Here is a 16,338-nt window from a genome sequence, read left to right as displayed (position 1 = left end):
ACCCACACCGTGTTTGAGTTTGCCGAAAAAGGGCTCGTTATTTGGCCACTTCTTTGGTTCCTCGGATTCTTTAAACTGTTCTCTGACACTGCAGCCTCGGGCTCCTCCGGCCGCGTTCGGCCGTTCCTTTCGAAACCTCTTCAAACACGGAGCGCTTTGATGAGTCTCTTCTAATGTTTTGGTACAGAAACATCAGACTTAATGTTTATGAGTCTCAGCAGTGCGGAATTATGACGAATGTCGAGTTGGATTGACGTAAAAGTCGCATGAATTCTGATCTGGCTGTTCAGACTGAGTCTCATTGCCACAGATCGGATACGTATCGGATTTCAATACCACATATGAAAGCGTCTCAAATCGGAATTGAAAATGCGTTTGTTGCTGTTCACACTGACACACAGACACACATCTGTGTCACATTTGAGGAAAAAGCTTTGGACCTCTTTTACCTGCTGTGTAAACGTAGCCTTAGTGAACTGCTACCCTTGACTGGTTTTTCTTTAAACACAGTTGAACCACTGATCTTACTGATATTGTCTCCCCAGGCGACACATTCAGAGTCTTTGCCTTTGACCCCTTTTAATTCCTCTTTTTTAAATCTACCCCAGAGTAGTCAGTGTGAGTGAGTGTCCACGCTGACCATAGCTTTATCTTTTCCTGATTTAGATGACGAACCCAACGTTTTCCACCAAACGCAAACATAGTCCAACAAAACCTACACACACCTGCACACCAAACTGGCATGTTCATTGTTCAGTTTGTGTGCTTTGATTCTTATGTTGTTTACTTTTATCGTTCTGTTCATGAAGTTCATAAGAAACCGCTCCAAGAGGTTGAAATTGCTGCCATTACCCACGGTGCCTTGCTAGGACTGGCTTACCTGCATTCCCACAACATGATCCACAGGTGAGTCTCTACCTGCCCACTGCCTACCTGCCTGTGCGTGCATGTATGCCTCCTTATTTTTTGTTTGTTTGTTTTTTTTAAATAAACCCTTTAAACTCCACATGTCTAATAATATCACAGCAGTGAATAATTATTAATAATAATAGTAATAATAATAATAGACAGGTTGGATAACTGGATACTAAGCAAAAAGTTTAAGAAGGTCAGATAGCTTGTAGTTTCTACTGCATACCTGATTAATGACCGCACAATACAGAGAGTTTGAGGGACTTTGAATCATCGCTTTTAAATAATGCCAGTAAAGCTGTTTTGTAGTTTTATGGCTGCTGATTCTGTGAGTGGAATGAGGAACTGTGTTGGTTTTATCACTGATAAGCTGAAATTATGTCTGATAGTCAAAGAGTACTTTGAACAGAAATGTTAATATTAATGCTACTTGGTAACTATATAGATAATTCAGTCTCTCTCTCTCTCTCTCTCTCTCTCTCTCTCTCTCTCTCTCTCTCTCTCAGAGATGTAAAAGCGGGCAACATCCTCCTTACTGAGCCTGGTCAGGTGAAACTGGCTGACTTTGGCTCCGCCTCCATGAGCTCTCCTGCCAATTCTTTTGTTGGGACCCCTTACTGGTCAGTACTGCTTCTGTGGACTCAAAGGGGGATTCCACCGAATTTTCAAAATGACTATATAAGTAAATAGTTAAGATGTGAACAAAGTCATTCAGAGCGGTTTGACGTAAAATGCTCTGTTCTGGAGAAACTTAGAGTCAGAATTGTTCACTGTGGTGGTGATAGGAACCAGACGTCTGAACAGTTTAATGGTTGTGAATACGCTGCCTGATATCTGAGACACTGCTGTACCATAGTTTTGAGAAAGGAATATTTTAGTCTGAAAAAAAAAATAAATGAGATTTCTTTGCTGTGCCATGAAATGGCCTGCGTGTACCTCTCTACCATGAATATATTTTATGCCACAGTCTTCTCACAAAATCATTAAAACAATGTCTCGGTCTTTAGGCAACATATTTAGAACCACTTTATGTAATAAATTTCTGTGAGGGAACATTTAGAGGCATTGAGCACTTTAGAAATTCACTTAATTTAGAATTTAAAATTAGCATATCACATCAGACTACTTTGAATGACTATATCTTACTGATTAAATTGTACATAAATAAAAATGTGGAATTCCCCTTTAAATGACTGAAATTTGGGCAAAAATACTTGAATCTAAACATTTATTAGTAGTATCGCTTTTCTTACAGAAGTGCTCATAACTTCTGCATTTAAATTATGAATGCATTCAGTATCTTGTGTAATAAGCACGTGTAATAATGTACACTGAATGCTGTGTAGTTAGACTGAGAAACAGAGAATGAAATGGTCAAAACGAGGATCTCCAGTTGTCATAAAACTGTCAATAACCAGAATTCCAGCAGCTAGCAGACGGTATAACGGTCACAGTGTCCATTACCATGAGGACACAACAGAACCCAGACAGTGACCAAATTTAGCCTGTGTTTTTTTGCTGTCTGTGTCTGTGAAACAGGATGGCTCCAGAGGTGATTTTAGCCATGGATGAGGGCCAGTATGAAGGAAAGGTGGACATCTGGTCTCTGGGGATTACCTGCATTGAGCTGGGTGAGCAGAGAATGAGTGTGTATATATATATATATATATATATATATATATATATATATATATATATATATATATATATATATATATATATATATATGTATGTGTGTGTGTGTGTGTGTGTGTGTGTGTGTTAGGGCTGCAACTCTCGAGTGTTTTCATTTTTAATATTCTATCAATTTCATAACTGAATGAAAAAAATATTCAATCAGTTGTCGTCTTTATCTTCTAATCATCATTATGGCTACGTTCACATTACCAGGTTGAAGTGGCACAAATCTCATTTTTTGCCCTAATCCGACCTGAGCCACTTTCATATGTGGTCCTAGATCAGATATCCGATTTGTGGCCATGCAACCTTAATGTGATGCTCAGATCGGAATTCATGTGTGTTTTTTCCACTGCACGTGCACCTTCATTCAGCGTTACCATGGCAGCAGCGCCGAACAGAAGTTAAAGCCTGTAAACGGTGGAAAAGCAGCTCATCTCACCTTTTTCTCCTTCGTCTCGCTCTAATAATGAAGCTGAGAGCTGATCAGAGTTAATTATCTTCTCAGCGAATCTCGTTCTGCTCGTTAGTTTGTTGCTGATGATTCACGTGATTCATTCACGTGACGTTACTGAGTAGGATGTGCTCATGAGGGTCATTTCAGGACGCCGGTTTGTCACATTAATGACAGATTTGAATCACTTATCTACACGAGTGTGAACCATCCTGTCAAAGAGATCGGATTTGAGCAAAAAAATCTGATTTAAGCAATGAGGCTTGTAATGTGAACGTGGCCTATCATTGTTTGTGGTGTTGTTAATTTACTTTTGCACTATTCCATAAATTCTATACATTTATTTTCTTTTAATTTCTGCTTTTAATACTGCACTTTAGTTGAATACATTACAATATAGTATTTGTGTGCTGCTGTGAGTCGCCCTGTAAATCCTGAACTAGTCCATTATAAAAGTGTCAGGTCGGAGTTTGTTGGAGCTTTTCGTCCCACGACATGCGTCTTTATGTATTAGCGTCACATGCACAGGCTCAGAAAGAAAGTCCAGCTCAATGTTCAGGTCTCAACTGCAAAATCAACATTGTACTGATGAAGATATGATGACAATAGTAGATGATTTACTCACATCCTCAGAAGACGCGTCCTTCACCAAGTTTTGACTGCGTTCTCTTTGAATTCTGTTTCAACGCGCTCGCAATCATCAGATTCATCCACTTGGGGAAGGGGACCGAGGCACAACCTGTCTCAAAATGTTGTTCTACATGTTCCCTGTAGTTACACACAAGCGAGCTGGCAGTGCAGAGCTTTCGACTGCGCTTGGAGTTAAAACTGATGCAGTCGCCTCAAATCACATGCTTAGGAACGGAGTCTCCTATGGACCTAGAGTTGTATGCATCTCTGGTCATCTTTGTTGATTTTGATAAGTGATAATAAGTGAACACATCCTCTACAGAGGACACACTTCTGCACATTTTAATGCACAATTACTGCTTATTCGCAAAATTTAACATAGGAAGGAAAAATAAAACAAAATTTGGCCTATGCAAGAGTTATGGCATATGTTTGATGTTTTATTTAATTTTTGTTCCCCTCAATCTGTAAAACTCAGCAAATAAATATAATCTGTACACTGAACATTGCAGAAAAAACGTATTCAAGTTACGTATGTTCAATAAAACATACATCAAATACATAGTATGGACAAAAGTATTGGGACACACTTCTTAATCATTGGATTTAGATGATTCGGTTCTATTGCTACAGGTGCATAGTACCTAGCCATGCAGTCTGCCTTTACAAATATGTGTGAAAGAATGGGTCGTTCTAAAGAGCTCACTGATTCTACCACTCAAGCGTGGTAGAATCAAGATCTGGCAGTCTGATAGACGAGTCTGGGTTTGGTGAACGCCAGGAGAACGTTACCTGCCCGACTGTACTGTGCCAACTGTAAAGTTTGGTGGAGGAGGGATGATGATATGGGGTTGTTTATCATGGGTTGGCCTAGAACCCTTAGTTCCAGTTAAGGGAAATCTTCATGCTGCAGCAGAGCAAGACAATTTGGACAATTCTATGCTTCCAACTTTGTGGGAACAGTTTGGGGAAGAACCTTTTCAGTTCCAGCATGACTGAGCCCCAGTGCACAAAGCAAGGTCCATAAAGGACTCGCTGGGTGAGTTTGGTGTGGAAGAACTTGACTGGCCCTCCCAGAACCCTGACCTCAACCCCATCAAACACCTTTGGAGTGAACTAGAATGAAGATTGCAAGCCAGGCCCTCTCGTCCAACATCAGTGTCTGACCTCACAAATGCTCTCCTGGATGAATGCAAAAATTCCCACAGACGCTCCAAAATCTTGTAGAAAGCTTCCCAGAAGAGTAGAAGCTGTTAGAGCTGCAAAGGGGGACCAACTCCATATTAATGTCTATGGATTTAGAATCGGATTCAGAAAAGCTCCTGTAGGTGTAACGTGTAGGTGCCCCAATACTTTTGTCCATACAGTGTACTTTGACCAGCAGGGTGTTCAGAGTATTGTATATGACTATATAGCTGGCAAATACTTGGTACTGTTGTCTATACAAACGTTTGTTTCTCCACTGAAGTGTGTTAAAAGTGATAAATGTTGGTTATTCTGAATAATTTACCATATTTGAATATTTTAATCATAGAATTTGTCTAACATTGTTGCATATTTGTTGCCTTAGTGTGTATATGTACTATGTATGTGTTAGATATGTTCAGAATGATGAACAGGGCTGTAGCTGTGGGGTAGATTCTGTAATTTTGGGGAAAGCTGAATAACATTAAGAATGAACTTCTGATTAAAAGTAACATCCAGAATGACTCGTATTTGAAACATGGTAATCAAATGATGAGGCGGAAAACGTATCAGTTACTCTAAATGCTGTTAATTCACTGCAGTGTTCCTGTATTTCTGTTACTTTTTTCCCATACAGCCGAGCGCAAGCCTCCTCTCTTCAACATGAATGCTATGAGTGCCTTATATCACATTGCTCAGAACGATTCCCCCACACTGCAGTCCAATGAGTGGTGAGTGCCCACACAAACATACAGACTCACTTGTTTACTTGTTTCTGTGCTTGATAATATACACTCTCTGTAATACAACAAAGCACCAAGCTACAAGAGGCTGTGCGCTACAGTGATTTTCTCATGGTTAAGGTGTAAATACAGGTAAATCAGTTTAACACACGGCCTCAGAGTTATTTCTTAACAGTGACAAAATGCAGTAATATGCAAAAATCTGGGCAGCCCAGGTGAAATGACATGTTTTGTTAATTTTATAGGTGAAAATGCTTGTATGCTTGTATGTGCTGTTTATTTTATGCAGGTTTGCTTATGTATTTTTCTAGATGTGCATTTTGTTGCTGAGTATGTTGAGTTGTTTTTCACACCTTTATGATGTGTTAATATTATATTTTTTTATATTTTAGTTATTCTAAGATGCCTCTTAAGATCTGGCCAGTAGATGTTCTTTTTGGCTAACTCTGGCTTATTTACTATTCTTTTAATATTGTTAGTGTTTATTTTTTATGAGCCCTGTCCCTGACAATTAAATAAAAAATAAATAAATAAATAAATAAAAATGTGGTAACACATCCTCTACAGGGACGCATTTTTTTCTGCAAATTTTAGTGCACAATTTCTATTTATAGCTTAATAAGTTGGAAAAAAAAAAAGTTTGAAATGTCAGTTTGCCATAACTCACAAATCAACAAAGCATGGAATTTGACCAGAAGCCCCCAAACTTTTCCATCTGGCTGTACAATATGGTAAAATTCACCAATGTTCAGTTAATGAAATCTTTTATTATTAAAAATAATAGCAAAAAACATTTCTTACATAAAGCAGTGCAGTTCATTAACATTAGGCTGTTGTTGCCAAGCAATATAATGATCAAAGGTTATTCCAACCAATCAGATTTTAGAACTTGAACTTTCAGTTTAATAATTAAAAACTTGCACTTTTTTACTGACTTTTTAAAAAAATATATGCAAACACTGACAAACTCTAACGTTAATGTTCATTACACTGCTGCTTTTACGATGTTTCAAAAATGACTCGTGTTCTTTGCTGTGGGTTATGTTTCATGTCACTGTTGTTCTCTCTCTCTGTGTTTTGTGAAGGACGGACGCGTTCCGGAGCTTCGTTGACTACTGCCTACTAAAGATACCTCAGGACAGACCCTCCTCAGCAGAACTACTGAGGGTGAGCGCTCACATACACACGCTCTGCCTGTGAGAGAATCTGATGTGTTTTGTCACAGAATGTGGTAAAGGACCGCTGACTCTGACAGGAAGGGGCCGTCTGACTGTCCCACCATACGACCAGCCACAGACTGCTGTTTTTAGAGTCACGTGTCGGGGCAGGAGGTTTTCAAAATGGTGCCACAGCTAGTAGAGGCCTATATACCGGTTCATCCAGTATAATGGTTGCTTGTCATAATACTAGTATGCCACAAATAAGTGCAGATAATGTGGCTTTAAACCATGATTGGTTTGCAGTGACAGTGCTGGACTGAAGGAATGTCCCTGCTACAAGAGATTTGGGTTATAAACAATACAGAGATTTGATCTGCCTGATACAAAACCTAAACAGCATGTCTCCCCCTTTTTAGCCCCCCAAAACTGAGAAGTCAACTTAAGTACAAAAGGACAATTAACTAAGCATCAACTATACCTAATTTCTATGTCTTAATGTTTTTAGTTTCTAACAAATACAGTAAATGAGAGAACAGATTATGCGACATACATACAGTGTAAACCGTGATTGCTTTGCAGTGACAGCACTAGACTGAAGGGACGTTCCTGCTGCAAGATAGTGAGAGTGAGAAAACGACAGGGCTGTAAACAATACGGAGATTTGGGCCCAATCCCATCAAGTGTCATCTTACAGGGGTAGTGGTTGAAATCTTAATCTGTGAAATGGGACCCTCAAATTAAAAAAGAGCATTACTTCATTAACAGCTACTAGCACTGCTCTGTAGGTGACCCTGCCAGTCTGCAGTGAGAGCAGAGGAGGGTAAAGTTCAGCTCCTCACTGCTGGGCTTTAGTTACATTTAGGGCCTTCAGATTATTTATTATCGCCCATCCCTGATTTCTCAGTGATATGAAGCTGAAGTCAGATATTCACCACCAGATATTCATTCAGATTTTTCCGTTCCACCTTAAATGGAGCAGCAGTTACATTCTGACGCTTCAGGCATCAGAACTGCTGGACTATTTAAGGTGGAACAGGAAATGCACAAAACGGGGGGGGGTAAGAGCTAAGTGGTAGGACCAAGGGGTGAAATGGGATTGGGCCTTGATCTGCATGGTACCAAACCTTACACAGCATGTCTCCCCCTTTTTAGCCCCCTTTAGTTAAAGATGTTAACTTCAGCACAAAAGCACAAATCAGCTAAGCATTAACTAATAACTAATTTCTATTTTTTCATGTTTTTAGTTTCTAACAAATACAGTAAACGAGAGAACTCGCTGTTTAAAGCTGTATTTGAACAAAATGGCATCGAGAGAGCAGTCACAGAGTGTGAACAGCTGGGCTTCAGGCTGGAACTACGAATGACTTGGAGGGTCAAACTAAGAAAATGCGCTAAAAGTTAGTTGTTGTGCCTGTTATTAGTGCATTAACTTGGAAACCGCTTGTAAAAATCCCTCCTAAATATAAGTAAATATGTTCAGATGTAATTTATAGACACTTCTTGGGTGACTTGGACGTACTCATACCCTGTGGTGGGTGAGCGGACTTCCTCCTCACCATATCAGTCACTGCTTCCTGCTCTGACAGTGTGCTCCTTACTCATCCGCTCCTGCTGACTCACACGTGTACACAGTCAACCCACAGGATATTTAGTAAAGCCTCCCTTATTCTCTCTCTCTCTCACTCACTTCCTCTGCCAGCTACAGCGATGGAGGTCAATATAAGTGTGTGTGTGTGTGTGTGTTGGGTGCATGCACATCTGACATAATCTTTTTGCTGCTACATCACCCAAATGATAGCTGTAGGAGGACATTTCTCTGCCGCTCCGCTTTATATTTCTGCGTGTTTAGGTAGGAGGCTTACGACTGCACTGCCATGAGACAAAAATGGATCCCCTCCTTGACCTTACAAACCCAACAAGCTTCTACTGCGGTAGTTTTTAAGCTACGTTCACATTAGCAGGCTGAAGTGGCACAAATCCGAGTTTTTGCCCTAATGTGACTCAGTTCTGTTTTCAGGGCTGTGTGGACACAAATCTGATCTTCTCAAATCCGACCTGAGTCACTTTCATGTGTGGTCCTGGATCGGATACGTATCCGATTCGTGGTCATGTGACCTTAATGTGACGCTCAGATCGGAGTTCATGTGCTCTTTTTTCCACTGCGCGTGCACCATCATTCAGCGTTACCATGGCAGCAGCGCCGAACAGAAGTTAAAGCCTGTAAACGGAGGAAAAGCAACATCTCACCGTTTTCTCCTTCGTCTCGCTCTAATAATGAAGCTGAGAGCTGATCAGAGATAATTATCTTCTCAGCGAAGCTCGTTCTGCTCGTTAGTTTGTGCTGATGATGCATGTGATTCATCCACGTGACGTTACTGAGTAGGATGTGCGCATGAGGGTCATTTCAGGACGCCGGTTCGTCACATTAATGACAGATTTGAGTCACTTACCTAAATGAGTGTGAACCATCCTGTCAGAGAGATCGGATTTGAGCAAAAAATGTGATGTAAATAATTACGGAGCTTTAGTGAGCTTTCCTTTGATTAAGGTGATGGTTTGTCAAAAAAATCAAATTTACTCTGTTTTCTACTTAAACAATAGTGTGGTCATTGAACCAGCACATACAGTTCTCTGTAACGAGGACACTCAGTGGTGTTGATGCAAAGCACTGCTTTTATAAAATATCAGAAACTGTACGACTGCTGATGGCGCTCTCTTGTGGATCATTTCCAGTGACTGCTACTAGGAAAGGGTGATCTGCTTTCACGATGCACGCTGGCCCTTATTTATCACAGGTGCCTAAAAAAGAGCACTGCTTTGACCACCTTTAATGACAGACTAGTCTGTCTGATTCGTGAAACTTTAAGACGATGTAGAAACAAGCAGAGGTTTGAGTGCAAATGATGAATCAGCTTCAGCGCGTGAAATCAAGCGCCAGCCTACCAGTACCTCATTTACATATGCTTTACATTAAACATAGCATAATTTGTGTCAGATGTTTTGGTAAAGAGCCAACAAAGTGAAAGCGTTCGGCAGCTTGTGACGACTGTGAAGTAAACAGAACATTTTATTATTTTTTTTAAGACTGCACAATAATGTGATTGTGTAGTGTGATTATTTAAAATAACATATTTAAATGCTGTATTATTGCAGGGTATGAGTTGCTTCTGCACCAACTATGTTGTGTAGGTAGCTAGGTAGGTAGGACTTTATTGAACTTTTATTTTTATTCTTATTGTTATTAAACTGTTATGCTCAAATTCACACAGATGAAATTGTGTCAGATGAAACTGATGAATAACAAAACTGTCAATTTGCATGTGTTCATATTGTGATCAGATTTTACTGTGTACAACTTTGAAGAATAAGGGCCAATATGTATCAATATTTAGCTTTCCAAAAAGTTGGAACGGACACATTGCAACAGAAGATTAGGAATAATAATAATAAAAGTAATAATAATGATACATTAAAAATAAGTACAATAATGTTTTTTTTTATTACAAACATTATTTTTTGTGCAGCAAAAGCGCGCCACGTGTCAATCCACGGCCTACCAATCAAAATCAAGGACCTTTCTCTCCAGTTACTCATCGAACTTGAATGAAAATCTAATTTTTGTTTTTTTAACACAACAATTTTTCAACTCTTCACACAAAGATTACCACAATGTGAACATAAGAGAGTTTTTATTCATTTTTATGTACTGTTGCATACAAAGGTTTGCAAATCCCTTTTCGAATGGCACCTTCTGTTTATTTTATTACTTACTTATGATGTACTTATTATTATTAAGTGAAAATAAGTTAACGCATTCTCTACAGAGAGCAGCCTTAAACCTGGCATTTTTCTGCAAACTTTTAGTGCACAGTTTCTGTTTATGTGCTGAGTTTAAAATATTGGGGGGAAAAAATTAAACATAAAATATTAAATATTCTAGAGACTTTTACACAGGCAACATTTTTATGTTTATTTTTATTTAAAATTCAGCTAGGAAGCAGTAATTGTCTGGACAACAGCAGCCATCTTACAAAATTATTAAGATACTTGGAGTTTGGATTCAGTCAGATTTACAATGAGACCATTACATACATGCTGTTGTGAAGAAAGCAAATGCAAGACTTCATTTCTTGAGAAGAGTAAGAAGAACTGGCTGTCTCAGACCTGACTTTGATGTATACTGGTTATATTCATCCCATATTGGAGTACGCCTGCCCAGCATGGCGTGGAAACCTGACACGGGGTCTGTCGAACCAGATGGAGACTGTCCAGAAACGTGCATCCCAAATCATCGTCGGCAGGGCTTATTGTACTATCAAGAAGCCCTTCAAGCTCTCACATTACCAACCCTCCAAGAGAGGGTTTGCATATGACTGTGTCGGTTTGGAAACGTTTATCAGTCGTCTTTCGTGTTCTCTGTAATCACTGTCTTCTGTTTGCCTACTGGTCAATCAAATCTGTGAGCTCACCGAAATTTCTGCATAATCGAACCATTAAGATGTAAACAGACATTCAGAGTGGTTTGATGTTTAAGGCTCCGCTCTACAGACTCAGAATTGTTCACAGTGGTGGTGAGAAGAACCAGATGTCCAAAGTGTTTAATTCCTCTAAAGGCTTCCAGACAAAAATCTTTACATGAAATGGTTACAGATACGTCATCTGATATCTGAGATGTTGTTTTGCGATAGATTTTCAAAGTTTTGGCCTGAACTGTATTTAAAAAAAACACATGAATGACAGTGTCATTGTTTGTTATCAGGTTTCGACCGGAGGAGGATGGGTTCCCCTTTTGAGTCTTGGTTCCTCTCAAGGTTTCTTCCTCTTGCTCTTAGGGAGTTTTTCCTTGCCATTGTCTCTCTTGCCAACACTCATTGGGACTGCGGTTCCTGTGAAGCTGCTTTTTGACAACATCTGTTAGAAACAGCGCTATATAAATACATTTTGACTTGACTTAAGATGTACATGTAGACCAGGGCTCTCCAAACTTTTTTCAAAGAGGGCCAGATTGTACTGTGCTAAGATACCTGAAGGCCGACATATTACTCACAAATGATTCAAAATATTAAGTTTTCAAAATATCAGTGCATAGAATCGGAGCTCTCTGTGAGCTACTGTGTTTCCTATCACTGTATAAAAGATGCATGAGGCTTCTTTTATTGTTGGATTGTTCATTCAGAGCAGTTTAGATCGATAAGCACTTATAATAAATAATTAAATTGTTTAAGAGTAACAATACAACATGTCTGATATATTAATCATATTTCTATTCAACTCTTTACTTGTTGAAAAGTACAATTTGTGAGACAAACGAAACAGAAATCTATACATTTATTGGTTTTGTTAGGTAATGTTCTTTAAATCTCAAATAAACGCAGTGTAGCCACATTTTTGTTTGACCTTAAAGGGTTAATATTCACTGGACTACTGAATTTGCTCTGATAAGAAGTTAACATGTCACCAAAATCTGCAGTTTTCAGTTTTTAGTTTGAGCTTTATGTCTGTAGTCTTGACTAAATGTTGTTTACTAAATGAAGCTTCAGGTCTGGTCAGCTGCCACCATCAGGTGAAAGGAAGAACTGCAATGTACTGACTGACAGGCCACTTACAATACACTGTAAAACAGAAGCTGGGGGCCAATTAAAAGCTGTCTGTGACTCCCCTGATGTAGACATATTAGTCCCCAAAGGAAATATATTTTATTTATAATATTATTTCAGATTTACTGCTGTTGTGCCATCATCAACCCTGCGTATGAGAACTCAAAAGAAGCACGTAGGTTCACTGTTGCTTATAGATATTAAATAAAATGGCTGTTGTAGGCATTGTGACCCCTGGTTCCTATCACCACCACTGTAAAGAGATCTGACTTAGTAAGTTTCTGTACAATGACCCATTCCACATCCAAGCGCTCTCAATGGCTGGCTCGCATCTCAGTGATTGAATTATGCAGAAATTTGAAGAAATCGCTGGAGTTCTCCTTTAAGTGTGAGAAACCACAAAGCAAGTCTATTAGCAATGACTTAACACTGCAACACATGCAGTTTGTGGTGGATATATAAGCTTCCGTTACCTGTGTGCTCCATTAGCCTCAAAGCTGCAGTGCAAAACAATAGAAGCAAACTTCAGTCTAAGGAGGAACATTATGCAAAGTTGGTTTAGTATTGGCCAAAAAGTCTGGAATTGTTTAATCTCTTTGTGGTCATTAAGTATGTGTGTGTGTGTGTGTGTGTGTGTGTGTGTGTGTGTGTGTGTGTGTGTGTGTGTGTGTGCGCGTTTGTGAAATACACACTTTTTTCATGTTGATCTTTTTGTTTGCGGCTACACAGGTAATCCTATTGAGTGCTTAGAGATTTGTGTTCCTGCTAGTCACGCTCTCAAGGGGTAACAGAAACTCCTCTGTATCCCCCTCTTTATCCTGAGGTGGGCAAGAGAGGTAAATAAGGACAGACTGAAAAAAACAAAAAGTGCTGAGTTGAATTGACTCGTTTCAAACGTATATCGCTGCTGTCTGAACAGAACCTCGTATCTCCAAAGTGGTAACTTTACAGGAGAAGGAAAAGACTAACCTTACTTTCAAGGGAAGTCAATGGAACCAGACTTTTTTTCCAAGTCATTTTGGTCATTCTGTTTCTTTTGGTCCATTCATCATGAACTTTTGACACAATATAAAGGGCAACAGATATTTTCAGATTATGTCAAGAACTGAAAATCGACAAATATGGAGATTTGAGGTTGGATGGTAGGTTACTGTTGGCAATAATTGTGTTGATGTCTTTATTTTGTTCATGTGGAAAAACAGTCTCGGGTAAATTAAGTGTAGGCGAGTGTAGATTCCGTAAGTTGGAACAGATAGAATACACCAGTAGTGGCACATAAAAAAAGTCAAAAACAGTTGCTTAATTTTTTCACATATTACACAAAATGAAATCCAGTTAAACAGGTCAGAGTTTATGTATGTAGCACTTTTTACAACAGGTATTGTCACAAAGCAGCTTTACAGAAAATCCAAGGGGTCCAAGCCCCCATGAGTGTCGCCAGTGGCGACAGTTGCAAGGAAAAACTCCCTAAGAGCAAAAGGAAGAAACCTTGAGAGGAACGAAGACTCAAAAGGGGAACCCATCCTCCTCTGGTTGACACTGGATAGCAAACAATAACACGAGTAAAATGAACAGAGATTAAGGTTTTAACGTTAGAATAAAATATTAAAATACAGAAAAGGGGAAAAAACAGGTGAAAGAATAACTAAATAGTTAGATTAAATAGGCCTAGTTGTGCTTGAAACAGGCTGTTGTTTAATGTTCTTTAAGCCTTAACAATATCTACGATATAATCTAGAAAGCACTTGCTACCATCATTCATCACAGTAGATCATATATTGCCTTGTTGCCCATCTCTGCTTCAGTCCATCACTTAGTCCTGACAGGGTTTTATCTGCCCTCCAGACGGGCAGGAGGTGAGGAACGGGACGGCTAGGCTAAACCTTGACCTCTCTCTCTCTCTGTCTCTCTTTCTCCCTCTTTACACCCCCTTCATCTGGCCCTCCAAGCTCCTTAGGAGAAAAAAAAAAACAGGTCACTAATCTGAGTTTAGCATGTCGAGCTATTCCCACAGTGCAACGTTCCCAGCCGTTTTCCCGATCTCACACGCACAGCTCCTAAATCGCCCTCTGTCCCACAACATGCAGGATAGCCCGAGGTCAAAGGTCAGCTTCCGTAGGGATTGTGAAGGAAAGGGCGGTACGTCTCCCTGGAAGATTTAGGAATGTGGCGGGTTTGGGATTGTGTCATTTCCCCCTTTCTAGGTGGATAATCCCTTAGATTAGTTTTCTCCAGGGCTAGTCAGTCACAGATGTCCATTTGGAATGGCTAATGCTTTTCTAGGTTATCTGGAAGCAGACTGAGCCGTTAGCTGTTAGCCTAAATTAAAGGGGTCCGCACACGGGTCGAGAACGACTGCAAATAGGACAACTGCAGCGCACAGGAGCCGTCAGCGGTCGTGCATGCAAGCTCGACATCATTTTTTCATCTCTACTCAGAGATTTAATGCAATAAAACTTAACTGAACAACGTAATATCACTGCTTTCGGAACAAAACCTTGTATCTCCATTTTTGTCGTTTTTCGGTTTTTGACATAATTTGAACTAGCCTGTTGTCCTTTACATTGTTCGTAAATTTCATGATGAATGGACCAAAAGAAACGGCCCGAAATGACTTGGAAAGAAGTCTGGTTCCATTGACTTCCATTAAAAGTAAAGTAGGTTTTTTCCTTCTCCTGTAAAGTTACCATTTTGGAGATACAAGGTTTTGTTCCGACAACAGCGATATATTTATCGTGTTTGCCATCAGCTAACTGACTCTAGCTGGAAAAAGCAAGGTTATGATGTAACAAGGTCAGTAATAGACCTCTGGAGTTGTCCATCATTCTATAGTCAGTGTCATGTCCATACTAGGAAGCCCTAGGCAGATTTTCTCTATGAGAAAAATGAATGTTGTTTGGGAAATTCGCGTCCATCGTGCACTGTGGTAAACTAGTGTTCCAAACCTGATACGCTTTGTCGTGTTTACATTTTCCTTCAGATTGAATTAGGAGGTTGTTTGGCTGTCGAATAGGAATAATGCTGCAAACATGTTACAAGAAAGCTAACAGCTCTGTGGACTAAAGCGACGCCAAACTACCACATTTCTCAAAGCTTACTGGTTGCGTGAAGTAATTTTTGGAGTTTTGAGGCCTTTGCACACTGAGCGTGATTTATTCATGTGATTTATGCGGATGAGAGTAAACGAGTTCAAGCACACAAAACAGGGAAAGCAGTGAAAATACCATGTTATTTTAATCGCCCTCAAATATTAATCACAGTTGTCTGCATTGCCAAGCTGAAGGATCGGCCGTGTCCCAGCAATCAGAATTTTTGACCAACAATTAGAATCTCCAAAAGCAGCTCAAACGCGCTCATACGGAGCTACGGACATTATGAGTTATATGTGGAAGCACTCTGAATGAAGTGCTGAAGCTCTTTGATATTTTTGTTTTTTGATTTTTCTCTAAATGCAAAGTTGCCTGAACAGGGTCACCGTTTGCCCATTCACAATCTTTTTTGCACTCAGACATTCTGTCTGTTTTTTTTGTGTTGTCACGTGTGGATCTGCTCAGTCTCAGCTGGGATCTGAGCTGTGAATGAAGGCAGTCATGATGTTTTAGCTCCTGAATGAGGAGGAGAAACTCTCCAGTCTTCCTTTTGCTTTCTGTACATCCTGCACAACGTCGCAGTTTGGAGAAGAAAAGAGTATCTGTTTGATAGATTTGATCTGTTGTATTTTATTTATTTATTTTTTAATTTTTTTTCGTGGGTTGAACAACCCGGTGAAACTTCAGAATAATTGCATTGTATCCGGTTTATTTTGATGTAGAAAAATTGAATATTTCGAATTTTCATTTTATTTTATTTTATTCATCCATTTTCATTTTATTTTTTATGATGTCAGTTCAGTGTGCAGCACTGTTAGCTTGTATGTAGAAATAGTCGTATTTTGACTCCTTAACAACCTAAAAATTCAGAGGATCTGGTGATATTTGGAG

General features: G+C 39.4%; 1 protein-coding gene across 2 annotated transcripts in view; it reads left to right on the top strand.

Moving 5' to 3' along the window:
• The window catches only part of taok3a (TAO kinase 3a), a 138,431-nt gene that overhangs the window by 80,693 nt on the left and 41,400 nt on the right, over positions 1-16,338 (top strand). For both annotated transcript variants that reach the window (XM_036598865.1, XM_036598864.1), the window contains exons 7-11: positions 810-906; positions 1,419-1,532; positions 2,452-2,543; positions 5,496-5,589; positions 6,687-6,768. In XM_036598865.1, the coding sequence (XP_036454758.1) occupies positions 810-906; positions 1,419-1,532; positions 2,452-2,543; positions 5,496-5,589; positions 6,687-6,768 (479 nt within the window). The remainder of the gene's footprint in view (positions 1-809; positions 907-1,418; positions 1,533-2,451; positions 2,544-5,495; positions 5,590-6,686; positions 6,769-16,338) is intronic.

Source organism: Colossoma macropomum, unplaced genomic scaffold, assembly GCF_904425465.1.
Source record: "Colossoma macropomum unplaced genomic scaffold, Colossoma_macropomum, whole genome shotgun sequence".
Classification (NCBI taxonomy): domain Eukaryota; kingdom Metazoa; phylum Chordata; class Actinopteri; order Characiformes; family Serrasalmidae; genus Colossoma; species Colossoma macropomum.
Note: the sequence above shows the minus strand (reverse complement) of the source record. Positions and strands in the feature narration are given on the sequence as shown.